The sequence below is a fragment of the Podarcis raffonei genome, chromosome 3 (assembly GCF_027172205.1).
Source record: "Podarcis raffonei isolate rPodRaf1 chromosome 3, rPodRaf1.pri, whole genome shotgun sequence".
NCBI lineage: Eukaryota > Metazoa > Chordata > Lepidosauria > Squamata > Lacertidae > Podarcis > Podarcis raffonei.
Window position 1 is genome coordinate 2,905,730 of NC_070604.1, and position 23,325 is coordinate 2,929,054.

Here is a 23,325-nt window from a genome sequence, read left to right on the forward strand (position 1 = left end):
TCCCGGCGGCCACTCCCAGTCACCAGTCTAGCTGCCACATTCTGGATTAAGTGCAGTTTCCGGGTCACTTTCAAAGGTAGCCCCACGCAGAGTGCATTGCAGTAGTCCAAGCGGGAGATAACTAGAGCATGCACCACTCTGGCAAGACAGTCTGTGGGCAGGTAGGGTCTCAGCCTGCGTACCAGGTGGAGCTGGTAGACAGCCGCCCTGGACACAGAATTAATGGTTTCATTATACAGGAGGAGATAACAGTTTGATCGATGATACGACAGGGCATTTGGTACCATATGATCTTAAAATATTTTGGTTGCTCTATTTTGAAAGGAGTTATTGATAATATCACTTAACTTGATATTGAACCTGCTTATAGCTATTTAAATGTGTGTTCCCTTTGGGAAAAGACAGAACCTCTACCAGAGTGATTCAGATTGATTTAATAAAATTTTGTCTATGGAACCTGTGTCAGAATTATAAACACATTTATTGTAAGGTAGAAAATATTCAGTATTTAATAATAAAATATGAAGTAAAATCCAGCATTTTACATATTTGGATATGTAGATAATATCTTATACATACTTTTTACTTGCTAGCTCGAGATTATCCTTGGACACTTAAGAACAAACGTCCGGAAAAGCTGCGAGACACACTTAAGGAGCTAGAGGTACCTTTCAGAAAGTTTCAAGCATAATAACAATTAATCCAGTTTTTCAGATCTCTTTCAACAGCTTTAATTTTCATAAAAGATCATCCCTTCTGGAGATAAGTGCTCTTTTGTCTGGTGGGTTATCCAAAACAGTTGCATCTTTGTTTAGCATGTCAGGCAATCTCTCCTCCTTGAAAATCAGAAGCACTTTATCTACAAGTGAAATGCGTACAGCCATCTATACACTGTCTATTTTTGGTTGTCCTCCAGGAACTGATGCAAAACAGTCGGTGTGTACTGAGCAAATGGAAGAGCAAATACGTCTGTCAGGTAAAATATTTTGACATGCTCTTGCAATGTTCTGTCAACAGAATTGAACAATTGTTAAGTGATTATGTAGAGGTACAAAGTTAACTGGTTCTGTTTGCTTAAAAAAACAGTTTAAGACTCAGCTAAAATTCTTCTTGGTGAAAATGGCTATATTCAAAAAGGGATGCAGTCAGGTGAAATGTATGATGTGCTGTGTTCTCATTTAAAATTAATTGTTCAATATATTAAGCAACTTTGAACTGGACCTATGCTGAGTCAGGAGTGTAGTTAAAGAGAAATTCATTAAATGTTGTGCATGACACATTTGTCTGTAAAAGTATTTAATTCAAGATGTGCAGCACAGTGACAGGAACTGTAAAATAACCAACTAGTTTAGATTAGATACCAAATGACGTAATCTGCTCAGAGGCCGTAGTGGCATGTGTCTATTCCTATCTACATAAATATCCATACAATATATAAAGAAAACATCTGCTCACATCCTTGTTAGCAACATGGGAAGTGGGAACAGGTTGAAAACCTAGAGTGTGTGATTCAGCATTCTAATCAACAGCTTTTCCTTGAAATATGTTTAATGTATTTAACTCATTAAAAGCTATTCCTAGCTTTTTATCCCTGATCTTTAACAGATATCTCCTTAAGCTTACCACTGCTTAACAGAGAGTGTTGAATTTTGAACAGTATTACTAATATACAGTCTAGCCCTCAACCAGTGTCATTTATCCAAGCCCCATTAAAATGAATTGAATTCTCTTGTAATTGTAACTGTACTTTCCAAAGTTAAAATCTGTTCAACTCTAATAATATATTTAGACTTCCCTTGTAACCCAATTACTTTTACTGAAAAATTCAGAGTCAAAAGTAAGATGGTGATGGTTAATAATAATACTGTTTAAGCTACAATCCCAGGTACCTGAGAGTATGCCCATTGAACACAATGAGGCATACTGCTGAATAAGCATATACAAAACTAATGTTGTAATCCTATGCCCACTTACTTGAGGGTAATCAGTGGTACATATGTAGGATGACAAATCAGAGGTGACACTGAATCCAGGTAATATATCCCTCTTAAATTCAAATCTGAAAAATTAATTTCACCTCTACTTGGCCTCCTTACAAGAGGACTGCAAGGTAGTCCTTCTTTTTAAATAAGAAGAAATGATACACGAGATCAGTAAATTACAGCACATTCGACTTCTGTACCAGGAGAATTGGTAAAAACTATTATTTAACCACAATCATTAAACATATAGGGGAACAAGCCTTACTGAGGATTGGTTTAGCATGACTTCTGGCAAAGGGGAAGCCTGCCTTGCTAGCCTTTTAGAATTGTTTGAGAGCGTCATGCAGATAGAAGCAACCTGGTAGTCTGTGACAGCAAAGGTCAGGACTTGCTGATCTTTTGCTGGCATCTAGCCCTTTAAGTAGGCCCTGATCCACACTACCAGGCACCAACAAGCTGATGACATTTGACTAGGACCTGCCCTCCCATGAGACTGGAGGATGCAGTCATCTCAGGATGGCAGTTGGGAGGGGCAGCATAGCCAGGCCCCGAGATGTGCGCTGCCCACTTCCTTCTGCACTTGTTGCCGGCCTTATTATCTGATTCCCCCCACCGCCTGCTCTTCCGATGCCCCCGCTGCGAGGAGAAGAAGGTGGAAGGGCATTGGAAGAGCCAGTGGTGGTGGGGCATCAGAGGATAAGGCAGGAGGACCTGGCAGCAGGTGTGTGTTTGTGCCATTTTCTGTTTTGCCTCCAGCAGCAAAACATCCTGAGGTGGCCCTGATTGGATATTGCCCACAAACTCCACCTGGGAAGGAAAAAGGGTGAGGCACTATCCTGATGGCATGGAAGAAGACTGGCTGCTGTGTCTTAGGCAGAGCGAAGGGTGGGGAGACAAGGAGGATATAAAAAGCTTCAGAGGGAGTTAGGGGGAAGTACAGGGAACAGCCTGTCCACATTTTGATATAAGGGTGGGTTGAAGCTCTTTTGCACCTGAGAGGGAGATGTGTGTTTCCTCTCCCAATATTTTAAGCCTTCCACACCTTCCTGGGCCCAAAAGCCAAGCATGAATCGCACCCTTTCCTTCTTTAAGATTGCAAATAGTTGGATCTACTTACCCACAGAAATATTTATTGTGTGTTGTTTTAAGTATGTATGTTCCTTGTGAGGGGGAGATGAGTAAAATAAAACCATTACACTAACAATGATTTTGACTTGCATGTGTCTATAAAAAATGCAACACATTTTTTATTTATTTTACAAGTTTCTGTTAGTAGAACTGAACTCTGATTTGCTGCTATGCACATTTACTTGTGCATAGCTTGAAAGATGAGTATTATGATAAGTATGAACAGGTGATATTTTGGTTTTGAAATCTATTTAGCAGCATACAAGAACAATGCTAAAATTAAGACAATTCTGCAGATATTATATTTAAGAAGTGTCCAATGCTTGCATAATGCTTATGCTGCCCTTGCGTTTTAGCTTACCATCAAAATAGTTTTTAATACTACCTATCAAGTGTTCCCATGACCCGTTCCCCTTCATTGCATTTTGAGGAGGTCTTAGTTGTTCAGGAGGCAACATACAGTTAATTACAATTAGATGGTCGGATCAAATACATCTGCATCCAAGTTCTGAAACAGTAACACATAAAACCAATATAGAAGGCTAATGTTACCATAAAGGAATATGAGTGGAAGGGAGTGAATGAAAACCTCACAAACCTACTTGAATTGCCTTACAGTTGTTCTATTACTATTTGTGCATGCGGGTGGCACTGTGGTATAAACCACCGAGCCTAGGGCTTGCTGATCAGAAAGTCATCAGTTAAAATCTGTACGGTGGGGTGAGCTCCCGTTGCTCTGTCCCAGGTTCTGCCAACCTAGCAGTTGGAAAGCATGCCAGTGCAAGTAGATAAATAGGTACCACTGCAGCGGGAAAGTAAAAGGTGTTTCCGTGCGCTCTGGTTTCCGTCATGATGTCCCATTGTGCCAGAAGCGGTTTAGTGCTGCTGGCCACATGACCTGGAAAGCTGTCTGCGGACAAACACTGGCTCCCTTGGTCTGAAGCGAGATGAGCACCACACCCCATAGTTGCCTTTGACTGGTTTGAAGTGCAGTCGGAGTGAAGCTTTGATGGTGTACAGTGCAGCTTTATATTTAAGCACTCTTCTGGTAACCTTTAGGCAACAAGAAATTGCATGCATGCAAGTGAGTGGCCTGACAGAGGTTTCTGATGTGACATATTGCTGCCACATGTGTATGGAATTATTCGCATTGTGTACATGAACCTTCTCAGTTGCCTCTGGGTTCTAGCTTCATACCCAGAGGCTCACTGTCATGGGAATGGCACTATTCTTCTGTTGTTGTTTTAAAAATGTTATTTGAAGATTGTTGCAGGATGTGTTTGGTTTGCAGGCGGATTGAAGTGCAGTCGGAGTGAAGCTCTGGAGCTTGTGGTTGTAAGCATCATTTAGTGGACAATGGGAGCCTCTAACAAGAATTGGGGGGCTCTTCTGGAGATTATAGATAACCCTATGACAGGATCCACTGGGATCAGCAACTTCGATGCAATGGAGCTCTGTTAGCTTTAATTCCCCAACCCTGACTCAGCTGAAGATACAATGGTGCAACTTGCTCATCACAGCACAGCTGGGACTCAGCCAAAAGGGGGGCTCTGAGGATGTAGCAGAAGCAAAACCAGACTGTGGGGCTTGGGATGAATCTTAAGCTTGTTCAACTAAGTTGCATGATCTGGCAACCTAGGATACAGTGCTGAAAGACTTGTTTTCCCTCTGCCAGGCTTCAGCAGCAGCAGCCCTGCTGATGAATGGAGTATGGATCTGTTATAACTTTACTCTAGCTTAACTTGCTTACTCAAGTTTCTTGTGCATAGGATTACTCCTCAAATAATTATAAAATTCTCAGGGAAGAAAATACGACAGTCCTAAAAAGAGGTTTAAATGACATACTTGGCAGTACATTTATGTTGCATCATTGTGGTGTTATGTTGGTCACAATAAATATTGCATGTGAAAAAATTGTCAGTTAATATGTAATCACAGTTTCTTAATGCTTGCTAAGAACCTCAGAGAAGAAATGAAAAATGAGTCTGTAGGTTGACATTATCATGGAATTACCCTCATGATTTATTTGTTATAGGAGTTATGGACAGGGTTCCATGACATCATCATGGCATATCTGCTGTCACTGCATGTTTGTTACCTACCAAGCATGGATAATATGGGGTATTGATGCTTCACGTTGGAATGAATGATAACATAATTGCCCAATACACTGTAGCTTGTCAGTATTACCATATTATGTCATGTTTCTGCTAGTATTGCTTTGCTTTCAACATTGCACCTGGGAATGCTTAGACTTATGACTACACTATGCAGATCTGGCACTGGCACTGCTGCGGCATAGTGGTTGTTGGCATAAGGAAGTTAAGTCACATTGGAAAAATATTCTATTGTGTTTGAAATACTTTTTTGTAGAAATGTTTGGGTCCTTAGCATTTGGGCCTTGGCTTTTCTGTTCCTCCTCCACACACCCAAGATAGATTTTGTGGCAATCTCTTGTTGCTGCAATCAGGTGGTATATTTATTCTCTCACATACTAATATGTGAAACTTGTCAAGAAGACTTGGTGGTATGTGGTACTTCCCAGGGTTCTTTGGCATAGTGGAATCTATTTTTCTGGATTAATGATACGTTGCTTTCTTGAGCATGCCTCAGTATGGAGTACAGAGGTCAATCATTTTTCCACCTGGCCTACAAACTAGCCTACTCAACTTCTAGAGAGTTTTGTTGTTCTTCAGAAACTTTATCATTTATATTTTGGGGGCAATTATAAGAACTAGCTGAATACCTCTGAGCTGTAAGATCACATTATCAACTTGAGAATAAATTGTGATTTTATCTAATCCAACTGCAACATAAGGATAAATTGAAGTTTTGAAAGGTTGCCATAAGTGCTGGTAAAGCGTGACTGTGTCTAACATTTTTACTAGGACAAAACCTTAAAGGACATCTGCCATAACTGGGGAAGCTGATGATTATACAAAAAGATACTCACTAGATTAACAGAAAAAGAGGTTGTTCTGTTTCTAAAACCACAAACTAAATCAGAACTGCTTGATCTGGATATGCGTTTAGAAAGATCTGAATAGCAGGATTATGTTTTTGTTTGAACTTGTGAACCAGTTCAGAAGCAATCCTTTGTACAAACTTTTTATACTGTGTTAAATGCATGTACTTTGATGGCACTAAACAAATAAATACTGGAATACATTTGATTTATATAGCTGAAACAGCTTTATAAGTTTTATCTTATTCATCCTCACAAAAGTCCAGCGAAGCATATTACTGTCAGTTCACTTTATAGACTGAAAACTGAGGATGAAGAGTGTTTATGTATGTCCATGGCTGAGGTGGTTGCACCTTTCTTTCCTACATACCACTCAAATGCTCACATTAGTTGTTTTTCTCATAAAGTTCATTCTGCTATCTTTTGATACCAATTGATTATCTAACATAGTTAATCCTGATCCAGAGAAGTGCATGAAGATCTTCACCTTGCATTGGGGGTTTTGACTTCAGCTGTTAAAGGTTAGAATTTCATAGAATTTCATAGAATCATAGAGTTGGAAGAGACCACAAGGGCCATCGAGTCCAACCCCCTGCCAAGGTTCCTTCACAAGAAGCTTGTTCTGAGCACACACTTAAATTGGTTGAGATAAATGAGGCCTCTGTGTTAAGTTTGTAATAGGATAGCAGGACTATTCTTATGTGCTTATGGCCAATGCTCAAGGATGATGGGAGTTGTGGTCCAACATCTGGATTGCCAACATGGGACAGGTAGAAACCTGGGTTAGCTGAACATCTGCAGGCTCCTCCAAAGTGTTCCACACACAACGAGTGCTTTAAAAGAGGCTCTCCAAGTTGATCATTGTGTCTTGCCAGGTCTCTTGTAAAATGTGCATGCTATCTCTCTCTCTCTCTCTCTCTCTCTCTCTCTCTCTCTCTCTCTCTGACTCATCAGGTGATTGACAGGTGGGTGGCTCTAACCATTTGTCAGTCATGGCCTGCAAGGAGCAGGGGCAATAATTCCCCACTCCTGCTGTATAGTGTGGAGTAAAATGACACTCCTTGCTCAACAGGAGTGGGGAACCTCTCTTCCTCCAGCCCCACTTGTCAATCACTCGGTATTATGACAGGCTGAATCCCACCTGGTTCTCTGCAGAGATCAGCTGTGCAAGTGAGTTCCCCACCAATCCAGATGCGTCTCTACCTGTCCAGTTCTGATGTCACATCTAACATCAGTGGTGGGGCACATGGATGTGGCTGGGGAAAATGGTCTCGCAAGCAAAATTGGGATCCATGCCAGGCTGGATTTGATTCATCGTCATTATAAATATGTTGTTTTTGTAGAACACAAAAACAACATATTTGTAATGTACACCAATCCCTTTTTAAAGAAAAAACCCTACTGCCTATGCCCACATTGCAGAGCCACAGAAGTCACCTTTAAAATGCTACTTGATTGCAGTAGTGCTATGTTAACAAAAGCAAGAACATTTTTTGTATGCAAAGTGTACAAATTAAGCATGCATGTCCTATTTTGTGCTCCTGTTCTCTTTCTCTCTTCACTTCCCTGTTCCTATTTTCTGGGTTTTTAATATACCTTTGGATTATTGTTTTCATTGGCCCTATGAGTGGTTAACTGATTGTGCAGAGCACATGAATATGAGTTATCAAGTAACTCCACCTCACAGGTTCAAATCTATGGTGTCTTCTTTGCTTATCCAAATTTTTACTGGGCTGTAGCTTGTGGAAGGATTACAGCCATGAATAGCAGCATCTGCAGTTACTATTTTCCATGCAAATTATGGGGAATTATATCCTATAGTGAAGCATTTCATGCATAGTTGGAACAGATGTAGTCAAAGCTCGGTATGTTTTTGCTTTTCCCCTTCTCTCTCTCTCTCTTCATTTCTTGTGGTGCACCTAATCTGTTTTGCCAGCCAAGCTGTAGTATATGAAATCTATAAAAATATAGATGATAAAAGGTATTGTGGAACATATCATTCTCTACTGACAAGTTGCATCTCTCTCCCCCCCCCCCCCCCATTTGGTTCAGCTCCTCTTTCATTCAGGTGTACTGGTATCCCTAGGCCTTTCAGGGCCACAGCTGGAGCGAGTGGTGATTGACAGAACCCTGATGGGGAAGCTCATCTCCGACACTATCAGCGATGGTAATTATACCCATGTGCAATTCAGTTCCCTACATTTGCAGTGGAACAGGAGGAATAGTATGTCAATTATAGTATGTCAATAGAGCAATTATTACCACTGGGGACTTGGCAACACAACAAGTAATTGCATTTAATGCCACAGTTGCCACCCTTAGGACCAAAACCACTTTAGGAAAAATATTTAACATCAAAGTTTCTATTCTTATCAACTGTTACATTTGTTTCTAAATCTCAGTTCCTTGTGTAATTTTCCCCAAAGGTATTCAAGTTTAGCACATGTAATTTCCTCCCATCTGAGAGCTTTGTTCTATATTAGTACAATGACTTGAAATAAACAGTAATACAACAGTAAAGCTTTCTGTGTGGCCTGTATCTAAAAGTTCAGTAATAATGTTAGATTACAGTATAAATTGACTTGGTCATTTTAAATATGTTCTTCCCAGTACTGTCAGCTGTGACTGAAAGCAGTGTCCCAAGATCTCAGAAAGAGGGCTTCTTCCAGTCGTCCTCACTTGAGATCCTAAATATTTTAGGGGAACTTCAAGAGCATAGGTTCCTATTCCTTACCCATTGAAAAAAATGAACACAAAGCATGTGGCTTTTAAAATGGTATTAGCCAAAATCTTAGAGGATATCTATCAATTGTTATTAGTCAGGATAACTAATGGAACCTTCATGTGCCAAGTGCAATGTACCGTCAAATAGCACTTGTTGAGCTCTTGCTTCAATGCTTTTCTTGTGAGCATCCTTATCTGTGGGAAACAATCCCTTAAAAAAAAAAAGACTTTGAAAACTAAATACTGTCTGAGGGACATGATGGATAAAAATTGCAGCCCTAGTCTTTAAATAATCTTCCATCACGTTTTTTGCATGTATGTGGAAAGCACTGTACAGAAATACATTAATTTCACAATTGCCCTTCTAAGTAGATCTAATTCTGTCTTATAAAAGGACTGCTGGATAGAAGATTCCAGATTATGCTTCTAGCTGAAACAAAGCTATACTTTGTTGTAAACTAGTATGCATTAACTGTTACAGCAATCAAATAGTATGTACAGTTGTCCAGAAAACATATGATGAATTGCAAAATGGGAAATATGTTTTTTTCCCTGTATTTGAAAGACACTGGAAGAAGTGATATTTTTTCCTCTCCTTGTTTACTCCCCACGGCTACGCTATGCCTGCTAGTAAACGCCACAGGAACCCAGAGGATGTAGCTCTCTCACCGGTTCCCAAACCATCTAAAATAGAGGACTTTTTAAACAAATCTACTTTTATAGTTCCAACAAAAAAACGGTTTTCTCCTCTTGAAGATGATTGTGAGTGTGGGGAGAGTATTCAAGGTGAGAACGTGGAACTGGACCCAGCAATGGGGCAAGTTGATCCTGTGCCGCTCAGAGAGGGAGGAATAACAAGTCGGGAGAGCACCCAGCCTGAGACGGCTGCTTGCAAAATGAAGTTCATATTGCACGAGGAATGCTTTATCTATAAACTACGATAAGACGCAGGTCATTGTATTTGGGAAGTGTTCTAAAAAGCATGTTTGGCACCTGGATGAACACATCATAAACCAAGTATATATGTTTAAATATCTGGGATTGATTTATTCAGAAACGGCATCTTGGAATACACAGCTATCCAATATTAAATTGCAAGCCTTTAAATCAGCAAAAGCCATTCTGAAATTTGCTGCATGTAAAGGTGGAAATCTGGTCAACCCAGCTCTATCTGTGTATAAAGCAAAAACAATGGCCCAGATTTTATATGGTGCAGAGGTTTGGGGTACCTCAAAGTTCTCTGGTTTGGAACCCCCCACAAAATTATTTTTTAAGAGTTCTTTTAGGTTTACCCAAAGACGTGCAATCTGCCATGGTCAGGTTGGAAACTCGCATGTTGAGCATAGAGAGCCAAATAGATAAAAGAATTCTCTGTTACTGGTTTAGAGTTCAACAGATGGACAACACTAGGCTACCAAAAAAATGCCTGATTGAGCTCTCAAATGGATTACCCCTTAAAAACTGGGTACATCATGCTGCCCAACTGATGGGCAAATTTGACCTCTCAGTGACTGAGATTAAAGAACTCCCCTTATATTCACAGAAAAATATTTTTAAACGAACCATAAGGGCAGTGGCAACTAAAAACGATCTAAACTCTATGTATAATCATCAAAACTATATTTGGCTATATAAGCCTAAGACTTCCCTCATCCCTGACTGTTGGTTTTCCCACCTACTCTCTAATATTGCATTTTTGTAAGTTTTTTTATATTATTAAACCTTAGTCTTTATCAATCATTTATATATTATACTTAATAATAATTAATAATCATTTAACCTTACAAAACTTCTTGTAACCCTACTAGCAATGTGTCATGGTATTGACGGAGAATGAAGGGGAGGAGGAGAGACAGACAGAGGAAGGGGGGCAGGAAGTGGCGGTGGAGGAAAGAAGGGAAAGCCAGGAGGAGGGACAGCTCACAGATGTTGGAACAGAGCCTCAACACCGCACAGGAACTTCTGGCACAGACAAAGAAGCAATGCCTGTTCCGTCTGCCCAGGAAAGGAGAGTGTTAAAGAGGAGGGGACAGAGACATCGCGTGAAACTTCCATGTCTTCTCTGTTGGAGAAGGGGCGGGCATAAGGCACTCCCAGAATCTGAGCAGGAGGATTCGGATGCATGATTGTAACGTGCTGCTTGTACATATGTAAAATAAAGACTGTATATATGTATCTCTGAGTGAGCAGAGGCATTTCTTGCGGAGAGCGTTCAGAAGCCATCACACGATGTCAATTGTTTACAATTGTCTTTCAGATATAACATAAATTTATTCCAGTCTTTCAGAAAAGTCTGGTCCTGCTGGTTCCGAATTTTCCCCGTCAATTTCGCCCATTCTGCATAGTCCAATACTTTCATCTGCCACTCTTCTTTCATTGGTATCTCTTCTTGTTTGCATCTAATAATATTCTTGCTGCAGTTGTTGCATATAAAAACAATGCTTTATCTCGCTCGTGGATTTCTCTACCTACAATACCTATCAAGAAGGCTTCTGGAGTTTTTTTTATAAATGTATATCATTTCCCAAAAAGCCTTCACCTCCTTACAAACCCACCACATATGATAAAAGGTACCTTCTTTTTCTTTACATTTCCAACATTGATTATTTGTTCTATACATTTCTGCTAATTTCACTGGTGTTAAGAACCATCTATACATCATTTTCATTATATTTTCTTTAAGCAAACTGCATGCAGTAAAATTTATTCCATCTTTCCACATCCTTTCCCAATCTTCTAACTGTATATTATGACCAATATCTTTTGCCCAATGTATCATTGCAGATTTAACTTCTTCATCTTTTGTATGCCATTCTAAGAGTAACTTATACATTTTTGACAATACTTTTACTTTATTGCTTAATAAATCCAATTCAAACCTGGATCTTTTATATTCAAATCCATTTTTCTTTTTATCTTTAAACACTTCATTTATTTGACAATAATGCAACCAATCATATACCAGATTTTTAATTTCCTCATAAGGTTTTAATTTCCACTGATTATCTATTTCCATCACCAAATCTCCACAGGTGGCCCAATTTTTTTTATAGTTGTTGCCTCCAACAGCGACAACTATCATGGCGTTTTACACTCTAATAAACTCTTATATCTATTCCACACCTCGTATATTGATTTTCAAATTATGTGGTTCAAAAAACCTTTGTGAACTTTTACCTTCTCATACCATAAATGTGTGCCACCCAAATCTGTTATCAAATCCTTCCACATATAATAGATCTGTGTTTTTTAACAATATCCAATCTCTTAACCAACAAAGGCAAGAAGCTTCATAATACAATTTCAGATCTGGTAGCGAGAAACCTCCTCTTTCTTTAACATCTGTAAGTAATTTAAATTTTATTCTTGGTTTCTTCCCTTGCCAGATAAATCTTGTAATTACTTTTTGCCACTCTTTAAAATCACGCACACCATGTAAAATCGGGATTGACTGAAAAAGAAACAACATCTTGGGCAGTACATTAATTTTGATTACTGAAATTCTACCCCATAGGGATAATTTCATTCTTAAAAGAGATTTCCTACATCCTCCATTCATCCTGAGGCTACTTCCAATAGATTTATACGATAACATACAGAGAGTTTTAGGGAGAGATATTCTAAATTCATTGTAGCATCTGTGTAGAAATTAAAATGAGTAGCATAGGCCTGATGCGATGGTTAGCAAGGAGGTCAGTTCTTGACAACAAATGCTGAACACTTTCACGCTTTATCTGTAGTAGTACTTTCTGCATATTGGCAGTTTTCTAAACTTTAGAAGGTGGACAGTTGGGACAGTTCACTTCTGGTATTTTGTATGTGAAAACTTCCCAGATTTGTCTGTCCTTTGACTCAACAGCTGCAAGAAACTCAACTGCTGTAGTCGAATCTGCCACCTCTATGGTACTTTCCCCCCCATGTATGCTTGATTGCAGCTGACTAACAGTATTTTCACTCAATCAGTGAAAGCTATCATAAAAGAGAGTTAGATTTCAAATTCTAAAATAACTGAAGAAGAAATAAATATAGGATGAGAAAGCATTATTATATTACAGAAGGGATTTGGAATATGATAATTTATTTAGCTGTACTTAATCTGAGTACCCCCTAAGCTTTATTTCTCATTTCCAGCAAGATCCTGAAAAGATGAAACACTGGTGTCCTTTAGGAGATCACAGAAGGCTGAATGTAATATTTTAAGGTGTAGCATTGAAAATTTGCTTTTCTTTCCCCAGTGTCTCAGTGGAGACTTCAGTAATTTGTTTTATTGGTGGTGACAGTCAGGTATTACAGTGTTGACAGTTTTTCTTTGTTTTTCAGCTGTTCTTACAGACAGTTTCATGATCTTGTCATTTTGGGAGCAAAGCAAACTCTGTTTTATTCAGTTCACAAAGAAGGCAAATTCTCCTGATGCAAACATAAAGCTTGAAAAACTCTCCTCCTTGGATTTTAAGGTACAACCACCTGTGATGTTTGCAAGTTTGATCATTATAATTATGGGCAAACGTATACTGAGAGTGGATAGGTAGTAAGTGTCACTTACTAAAATATCCAAAACTGATTTAGTTTTTTCAAAACACTGTTTTAGGTTTTTTTAAAAAACTGAAGCTTGAAACAGCCAAGTATTATAGATAACTCTTTTAAATGACTCCCAGAGATAAAGTAACTTTAGGCAGACTACTCCTGGATTAACTGGATGGCACTTTACCATTGTACTGTTGAGAGTGTATTAACTTATGGTCTCTGTGTGTGGTTTGGGTGTGTGTGCACAATTAGGGGAAAAAACAATGCTGTCCAGTTGTAAAGACTGCGGAGAGAATAATTGGGTGCACTCTTCCCACCTTAGATCAAATCTATGCTTCCAGGTGCCATAAGAAAACTGCAGAGATAGCGCAGGATAGTGCGCACCCCGGAAATGATCTCTTTCAGCTTTTGCATTCTGGAAGAAGGTACAGGGTTATAAACACTAGGACTAGCCGCCTGAGAAACAGCTTCTATCCAAACGCGATTTTGGTTTTAAACGCAGTGTAAGGAGTCTCTATGGGAGTATATTGTATTTACCGTAATTATGGGGTATCAGAGTTCTTAGGGGGCTAACCAGGTTGGGATAGCTGGGATAGCAGGCTTGTTGGTTTTTGAATATCTGGTGTAGATTTTTTTCAGTTTCGTTGTTCTGTATGGGACAATGACAATAAAGATTATCGTATCGTATCATAACTATTATGCTAAGCATCTATAGTATAGGATTCTAAATAAAATGGGTTTCTGTCTTGAGTTAGTAATCTAGTATCTCCTATATTTGTTTCTAAAACAGATAATTTGCTCACCATGGAACTGGAGAGCCACAGGTATTCACAACAGTATTGTAATTTAAAATAAAATAATGGCACAAATGATGATGATCTTTGCAAATGATAATAATTGGGAGGGTCTAAGGCAAGTGTTATGGGACGCGGGTGGCGCTGTGGGTAAAACCTCAGTGCCTAGGGCTTGCCGATCATATGGTCGGCGGTTCGAATCCCCGCGGCGGGGTGAGCTCCCATCGTTCGGTCCCAGCTCCTGCCCACCTAGCAGTTCGAAAGCACGTCAAAGTGCAAGTAGATAAATAGGTACCGCTCTGGCGGGAAGGTAAACGGCGTTTCCGTGTGCTGCGCTGGTGCTGGCTCGCCAGAGCAGCTTCATCACGCTGGCCACGTGACCTCTGGACAGCGCTGGCCCCCGGCCTCTTAAGTGAGATGGGTGCACAACCCTAGAGTCTGGCAAGACTGGCCCGTACGGGCAGGGGTACCTTTACCTTTAAGGCAAGTGTTAAGGGGCCACGTCTTCTGCAAATCTGGCTGGATATGGCAGCCCACCCACCTTTATGCATGAATGCTGTAGAGGAGATTACTGTATGTGACAGAGTTCCAGAATGTGAGGCAACTTAGATGATATGTACTATTTAGCTTTGATACAGGGGTTTTGAAATGAATTTTTCCCTTCTTAACGTATCTGGAAAATGTACAGAATATGAGGCTGGAGATTCTTCAGAGCAAATAAGTAAACTTTTTTATTTCATATTGTCTCTTTTCAAAATACAGAGTGGAGATTAGTAAAGAGGCTGGTCCCTAGTGCATCGAAAGAATCCCTCCTCCCCTCACCCTAAGTGGGGCTAGAATGCAGAATGCAGGAAAATGTTTTGCTCCCCAATATTTTTTCATCCTGCCACTTTTTTCTTCTTTTATTTTATTTTTGCTTAATCGGGTTTATAGCAGTAAGGCTGCCTTTTCTTGGATTATGTTACACTTTTTACCACATTAAATTATAACTTGTTTGTTGGGAATACTCTCTGCTAGAATGGACATCAAATACATTTTCCAGGCTGTTTCAGTTCAAGGCCTCCTTTCAGCACTGACTTGTGTTTGCAAGATTGATCCAACCTCTGTAACATGGATTTGAGACAGTTCACTGTTCACAAGGAACTGAGCTGATATGTTGTTTACTTCAAAATGATGCACACTTGTGCCTGGCTGAGTATTTGTTAAGCGTGGGCTTTTAGTACCCATGATCATGATCTGTGGACGTTTAGCCTAACTGCAAAGCTATATTGGGAGGGCATCTGCTTTGATAATTTATTTTCTAACCATGTTTCTGGACCCATATGCATAGCCCAGTACATATTATGCCAGAAACATTATAAGTATAACTATTTAAGAAAAGAAGGGAAAACCACAGACAGCTTTGATCCATTGCGGGGGCGGGGGAGGTCAAAGCAGTATCAATAACACAATATTTATTAGGACCATCTAAAATCACAAATCAGTAAGCTGCCTTTTGAGTTTAACAGAACCCTTCCTCAGATTTGATGTTTTTTAAAAAAGTTGCACAGTGGAAATTCAGTCTGGAGTATGTTAACAGTTTTAAAATTATAATGCAGGAGACTCTTTGCAGATTTATTAGGTTAGACTGCAACCTGTACATATGGTCACAGGCTGTACCAAGGTATTTATATAAGTAATGGCACTCTTATTTTGAAATTATGAATACAGATAGTTATATCTGCATCTGGCACTTAAAGGAGTTTTCTTAAAGGACCCCCTCCCCCTGGCCCAGTACACCTCCAAGCCTTGCAGAAAAATAAAATTCAGAGAAGCACTTGGAAAGGACAAGCCCTCACTTTTCACAGTTAGTTCACCGTTTTATTTATACTCAATTTTTCTACAAAAGTATCAAAAGAACCAGACTTACCTTATAAACAGGAGCGAAGGAGGGCTGTGTGGTTTCCATGCTGCTGAGTTTCTCCCATTGCATGTTTCACTCTGTAAGCTGTTCCCACTGATACACTCTGGACTTCGTTTTGGAAAATTTATGCAGCACATTGAGCCCATTTTTGTGGCAACTTATTTATGAGATGTCCAAGCTCACACTCTCTTCAGTCTGTTATGTTTCCCCAGGAATTGAGCTAGGCAGGAGGATGGGTAGCAGCCAGGTGTTTGCCACATTAAGTGCCCTAGCTGCAGGGCGGCAAAAGATGAGATATGGTGATTAGTTTTTGATATTTTTAGTAGGCTCCAGTTTTCAGCCTTATCAGAAAACTTACGGAAAACTGAGAATTCATAGACCATGTTCCCAACAAAATCAGCGAACTCATCCAGATTGATACAGGTAATATTGCCAGATTGATACAGATGAGACTAAAGAAGGCGCAAGGCACTGCTGCTCCAGTGACACCTGTACCCGCCTTCAAGGCTTACACCATTAAATTTCTAAGGTTCCCCAATTAATAGTATGTAGTATCCATTACCCAAGAGAATGGCAAACTGGAGCCAGATGGCTGGAGGCCATTGCTCAGTTCAACTCCTGCACCCATGTGCCACTGAACAGTCTTCCTAGACCAAAGTGGTATAAAGAAGTGGAACCTTTGTCACTCCCATCATCCTTGACCATTGGTTATGCTGGCTTGCCTGAGTTCAACAATGTCTGATAGAGCAACACTTGTTGAAGAAAAATCAACATAGCTTCTACAAAGGCAGCAAGAGCAGCTTGTGTATGAGGTGGAGACAATGGCGCTGCTCTGGCGGCAGCAATGTGCTTGTCTGGGCAGGGTAAGGTAGCAGCAATGAGGTCTGGGGAGCTCCAGGTTCGTACATGTACGTTTGTGGGGCTGTTGCCCCAGTGCTCCTCCCATCTTACTACTACTGCCTTGCCACATCCCCATGCCAAAGAACACAGTACTGCCCAGAGAAGGCTGCCTCCACCTCCTCTTCATTGAGGCAGCACTGAAATGTAAGTCTTGTCTCACTAACCTTTGAGAGTTCTTTGAGTGTCAATATGCATCTAGATAGGGGTGATCTAGTAGACATTGTAATTAATAGACTTTAAGAAAGCTTTTGATAAAATTCCTCACAAAAGGGTCTTGATTCAAGAACAAAAGTTGGCTACAACTCATAATTAATGAGGAGGAAATTTAACCAGAAGCCTGGCTTAGTTTGCCTTAGTTTAGTGTGGCAGTAAAAAAAGACTGGAGAGGAGCGGAGTGACTGCATGCTCTTTTCTGCGAGCCTACAGATTTGCAGGGGCTCATTTAGCCAAGGTTTGGTTTAGCACAGAGCTTTCCAAACTGTGTCGCAACACATTAGAGTGTCGGCTGCAGTGTGTCACACAGACACTCTCCGCGCTCCTCCCAGGACTGGAAAGGGGTTACTTTAGCCTCCGATTTGGTAGTAAAACTTAATTACTGTGTCGCGAAATGATGCATGTCTAAAAAGTGTGTCACCAACATGAAAAGTTTGGAAAGCTCTGGTTTAGCATGTTTTGTGAACCAGGCCACTGAGTCCGGACACTGACCATGCCCCGATCCCTTTGGAGTGACAGCATCCCATGTTGGGTTGCCATTCTTTCTTTTTTCTTTTATTTCATAGAGTCAATCTTTTTTTTAAGATCTCCTTCCAGGTCATCTTCTCCAGCAGCAAAGTTAACCCTTGCATTTACATTTTCTTCTTTATAGGTATTTTCAATGAAAAACCTGCTGCTTCTGTAACAAACTGTAGAATAAAGTGTTAGAAATATCTAGAAATATCTATATATCTACTAGACTCCTATTATATATCTATTTTTATTTTGTGAGTATTGTAGTGGTTTAGTTCTGATAGACTTGGCAAGAGTTTGGAAGTTCTAATCTTTACTTTCCTTTGATTGATGCATGCATGTATTAAACGTTCAAAGGGATTATGTTTTTACAACTACTACCTATAAAACTTGGTTGGATAGTGTTCTCGAAGCCACAAACATGAGTCTGACCAAACTGCGGGAGGTAGTGGAGGACAGAGGTGCCTGGCGTGCTCTGGTCCATGGGGTCACGAAGAGTCGGACACGACTAAACGACTAAACAACAACAACAACAACCTATAAAACTGAATACAGCATAGGAAGTGGCATTATGTTATATATCACTTTAGTGTTATTGAATTGTAATTTTCTTTTTAAAAAATGTATCATAGATTAAACAGTCAAAAAACTCAAGAGCTGAAAAAGACGAACTAATTTCCCTCCCTAAATTTCATTTTTTCTTAATTACTCAATCCAGCACCTCTGCATTTGGGGGGTGGGGCACAGTACACTGCTTACATGTAGAGGAGGGAAACTAGCAAGCACAGGAAGGGGAATATTATAACTCTGTTTACTCTCCATTGTTCATCTTGCTTTTAACTGATGGGATCTGACCGGTGCTGTCTTGTTCAGACAACTTTCTCCACTAGTAATTGTGTGAGTCTGAGTTACTGAACTGGTCCATGAGAAAGGTGTCTACTGCTAGGCACCATCACCTTGATGGCAAAATAGAGTAAAGGAGGTGGGGAGCAGTGGGAGTACGTTTGGAAGGCCTTCTTCTCTGACCTTTCCCCCTCAGTCATTCACACATTATTATTCATTTAGGAAATTTATACATTAAATCCCCCCAAAATTATAGAAAAATGTTCATATAAAATAATTCCAGGATAATTTACATAAAAATATCAGCAAAGACATAGAATATAATTAGCTTAAAAGCATTGTATTGAAACTAGATTGCCATTAGTACACAATAATTTAGTTTTGGAGGGGCAATTACAGATAAAGCAATTAGCCTTAGAGGGGAAAAAATGAAAATTACTAACTTTAATATCTAATAATTTATTTGATTGTGAGCTCCGTCAGCACACATCTTAAAAATACTACCATTCCATTTCCCCTTTTATTCTTCTAAATTCCCAGCATCTTGGAAAGTTAAACCATTGACCTTTTACAAGTTTTTCATTCCTGTAGCTTTTTAATCCATTTCAATTTACTGAGGAGTCAGAAGGGAGAGTACAAGGAGTTAATGTTTACTGTGAGAGAACAACAGTGGTAATTACTTTGATTTCAGTTCCTTTTGATGTGTATTCAGGGGATGAAGAGGTCAATAATATTATGACCATGCAAATAGAAAGAAGTTCTGTTGGCCATAAAAAACAGCAAAGGATTATTAAAGCATTAACCTTGATTTTTAATGGCCTTGGTTGAGTGGTGAGATCACAATTTGGATGAGCCTGATTATTTACTAAATACAATACATAAATGCAACGGGTTCTTAACACCCATTGCACTCTGGCATTATCGCATTACTGCCATCCTTTGTTGCCTTGCAGACAGGAATATGAAAGCAATCTGTCATGTAGTGAGACTGGCTCCAGAAGCATTTCTCTGATAAGAAGACCCCCTGCCCTTTGCTAGTGTCTGGTCCAGTAGGCTTAGCCATGCGCTTAATCCCCAGAAAGTGGTTCGATTATTGCTGACCAGCAATAGCAAGATAGGTTTTTTCCACCCCCCTAGCTATCAACCTTCCATTAATTCCTTAAGCAGAAATGTGGTGCAATCTATATTTCCTTGGCATGTGTCACCCAGATGGTGTACTGCTCATGTTTTCAAATAACCATGCTCCAAAATAACATAGTTTGAATAATAAATTCCACAAATCCTTTTGGAGGAATAGAGGCACACAATTCTCAAGAGCCACATAAACTTTACGCAAGATGCTATGGCTCATCCATATTACTTGGCGAAAAGTACATCTTCCCTTACAGCACTTGGCATTCTTAATCCAGGAGAAAAATAAATGGTACATCCAAACATTGTAAATGACCTTTTAATGTTTGAAGCTGTGTCTGAAAAAAGTAGCCGTAGCCTTTTGGTCAGTATTGCAGAACTTAATATGAGTAGCATTAAATCCTTACATGCAGGTCGATGCTGTCAAGCAACCATGACTGTGTGTTTTGGTATTGATTGGAGTCACAGCAGTAAATTCCTCCTTAACTCATGTGCTTCCTTATCCACCTATAAAACTAGGGACATAAGTATCTCTGCTTACAGTATTCTTTTGTTTACATGTACAAATGACGGGATGGAACTCATACATGAGTACATGTCGTAATAGTGAAGCTAGTTCCTAGATGTTTTCAGTATTACGGTTACATTTAAATACAAATTTAGATGTAATCTATACATAATCAAGCACTGTTAATCCCATTGATTTCTATGGAAAAATTAAGCAAAATCCTTAAAATGTAACATTGAAAAAAAGAACTGAAAAACTCTCAAATTTGACCCATCCCATCACTATATGTAATGCACATACCATTTTTACTATGTGCAGTAGTAATGCATAGTAATTATTAAAAATGAGCAGTGTGCTTTTCCATATATCAGCATACGTACAGGATACAGCTTAATACCTTTTTTGAGCCATTTTTCTCATCTCACAAAAAATATTTTGAAACACATTGTTTACTGGCTCATTTGGAGAAGAGATTGTTGTTCACAATTTTTATTTTGGTACAGTAAGACAGCAGATATAAGAGTTCTGAAAAAAATTGCAGTCACTCTCACTGTGATTCCTTTCCTAAAAAGCAGATAGAAATAGCTACTAAGATTAAGCACTGACCACAGAATGTAAGAGTGAAAGTTAAATAAATTAAAAGTAAAGAAACAGCTACACGATAAAGCAATTTTTTAAAAAAACTACCACAGCTTGAAGATGTTAATGTCAATTCTTCTGCATATTCCAAATATGTGTCGTCCAAAAAGAGCTACAGAATCACTACATAGCCCAGTGAATGACACATGGTGCCCCACACCAGTTAAGGGTGCTAAAACCATATATATATATTAATAAATAACATTAAAAATAACATTTCTCCTTAGGCTAGCCTGTCCATATACATAGAATGTTGACATGTGTTTTAATCTGGTTTTTAGCTTATCATTAATTTTACATATTTTTAATGTTTTAAATAATTGTTTTAACTGTTTTTGTTGATAATTTGTTTTATTCTTCTTTTAAACTGCTTTTAAGATTTTTTTACATTCAAGTGGTGTATACAACCTCAGTGTCACAATCCAAATGTAATTGACGGGTGGGCCTTGTAACTGCTTAAGTGTAAAAAAAACAGAAGTTCCACTCACTGACATCCTATAACATGTCTAGTTTTGCCCTTAATTTTAAGTTCAGCACTACATGTTGTGCAAAGCATCTGCAAACTTAATTAAGATTCATACTCCTCAAATAGAATACATTTATGGACAAAACCCAGCGACTTCTTTTAGGTTTTAGATTTTCAACAGGAGAGTTAAGCACAAGTTTAAATATATTGTTGTTGTGTACTTACATAGCACCATCTGTGAACAGTGCGCTTTATAAAGTCCGGGTATGATAGCTTGCTACCCAGTGATGCTTTCCATCTAAAATAGTCAAAGAGAAAATGGAGGCATGGGAGATGAATGGGTGTTTATGTCAAATTCATGATTGTTTTCAATTATTTCTCCCACTGCTGTCAGTTGAACTTAAACGCCTACGGTTGGCTAGATCTGGAGCTTCCATGTTTTTCTGACCCTTGGGCACCTTTTCAAACCAGAGAAACACATGGACACTAAGTCCACAGCACAAGCTATTACATTATTACAACAGAATATTTCTTTCAAGCCTGATTTGGGTTGGGGTAGGAGTGGGGAAGGCACTCTGTGGGCACCAGGGACAGCCTCCACAGGCACTGTGTGCCCCACACAGATCATCCACCAAGCTGATCAAAGCTATCGCTGTTTCATAACTACCTGAAACTGGATTGATGTTCATAATTATATGAATTGATTTGCATTGTTTCCGTAAAATTACCTAAGGCATAGTCTCATACAAGCAAAACCTCTTAAAGATATGTTTCCAACACTTAATTTTAAAAACAGAGCAACTTTTAAAAGTTTGTCAGGCAGCTTGCTCTACAGTAAACCAGATAAACTTGGAGACACAAACTTTTTAAAAAATTCTGGTGCCCATCAATAAAGAATTGTAATCAATGCTTCCATAATTCACATGTGATTTATAGAAATAATCATGCATGCAAATGAATTTTGCTGTGAACTCAAAATATATTGTTATAGTGGTAAGTATATATTTGTTCCTGTTACACAGGTTATTATTACCAGTTCAGTATTAGTCCATATATTGCTTCTTTCCTCTAAAGCCAATGGATTGGTTTCTGTTCTGTACCACTCCTAATCCCCATAGCTTGAGGTAGACAGTGGTATTTCTTTCTCTGATCCATCCTCACAATAGCCCTGAGAAACCAGCAGTGCTGTTTCTATTTCATAGATAGGGAACTGAGACTGAAATCTAGTGATGACTTTCACCGATCTTCTCCAGGTCCAAGTTCAATTCAAGACAAGACCATATTGTCTGCTGTGTTACATTAATTCTGGAGAGTTTCTTCACTACTATTCTGGGCTATCACTGCAAGTGAAATCAAAGAATAGATGGGATTCAACTGGAAAAGGAAGTAGTGTCTTCATTGGACAAATCATAGTTTTACATGCAGAATGATTTTGTGAGAACCTAGGTGTAGACAGCCTAAGTAACATAAGTGTTGCTTTTCTAATTTCAGATGTGTCCTGCATTTTCCCCCCTCAGATATCTTATATTGATACACCCGAGCTGGGCAATAGAAGAACAAAGCATCATCTGGCAATAAATAGCAAAGAAGATAGAGTTATATGCTGGTGGTTGACGGCAAAGGATGAAGTGTGGCCTTGGTCTCCTGGTTCCAGTGAAAGGGAGAGAGGCAACTTGCTGCTCTTGACCTATGAGCATGGCGGCTTGCAGGTAGACATTTAAATTAAATCCTGGTAATCTTCATGTTTAACACTGTTACTGTGTGTTGGTTATTTACTTATTTATTTATTTGAAAATGGTTTTACCCAACATTTCATTCCAAAGCACTTCCAGAATGGCCTACAGAAGATCAATAACACATGAGGCAGCCACCTCAGGCTTACAGTCTAAAAAACAATGCATAAAGGAAAAAGGATGAGAAGGGTGGAAAAACACAAGCAAACTCAGGTGTTGTGTGTGTGTGTGTGTGTGTGTGTGGCCATTTTAAATAAACACAACAATCAATTTACAACAACAGTGTCATTCTTTAAAACAGCAGAAGAAATGAAAGGAAAAAAGTTGAAAAAGTCTTAAATGACCAGTTTGAATTGATG

The 23,325-nt window shown here is 39.1% G+C and overlaps 1 protein-coding gene across 10 annotated transcripts in view; it reads left to right on the forward strand.

Moving 5' to 3' along the window:
• Positions 1–23,325, forward strand: part of WDPCP (WD repeat containing planar cell polarity effector) — a 194,110-nt gene that overhangs the window by 68,664 nt on the left and 102,121 nt on the right. For 9 of the 10 annotated variants that reach the window (XR_008329325.1, XM_053380319.1, XM_053380318.1 and 6 more), the window contains exons 5-9: positions 594–664; positions 917–976; positions 8,128–8,242; positions 13,120–13,253; positions 22,751–22,942. Coding sequence is in view for 9 of the 10 variants with exons in the window: in XM_053380319.1 (XP_053236294.1) it covers positions 594–664; positions 917–976; positions 8,128–8,242; positions 13,120–13,253; positions 22,751–22,942 (572 nt within the window). In the remaining variant the exon portion in view is untranslated. The remainder of the gene's footprint in view (positions 1–593; positions 665–916; positions 977–8,127; positions 8,243–13,119; positions 13,254–22,750; positions 22,943–23,325) is intronic. The other variant, XM_053380324.1, reaches the window with a different exon arrangement.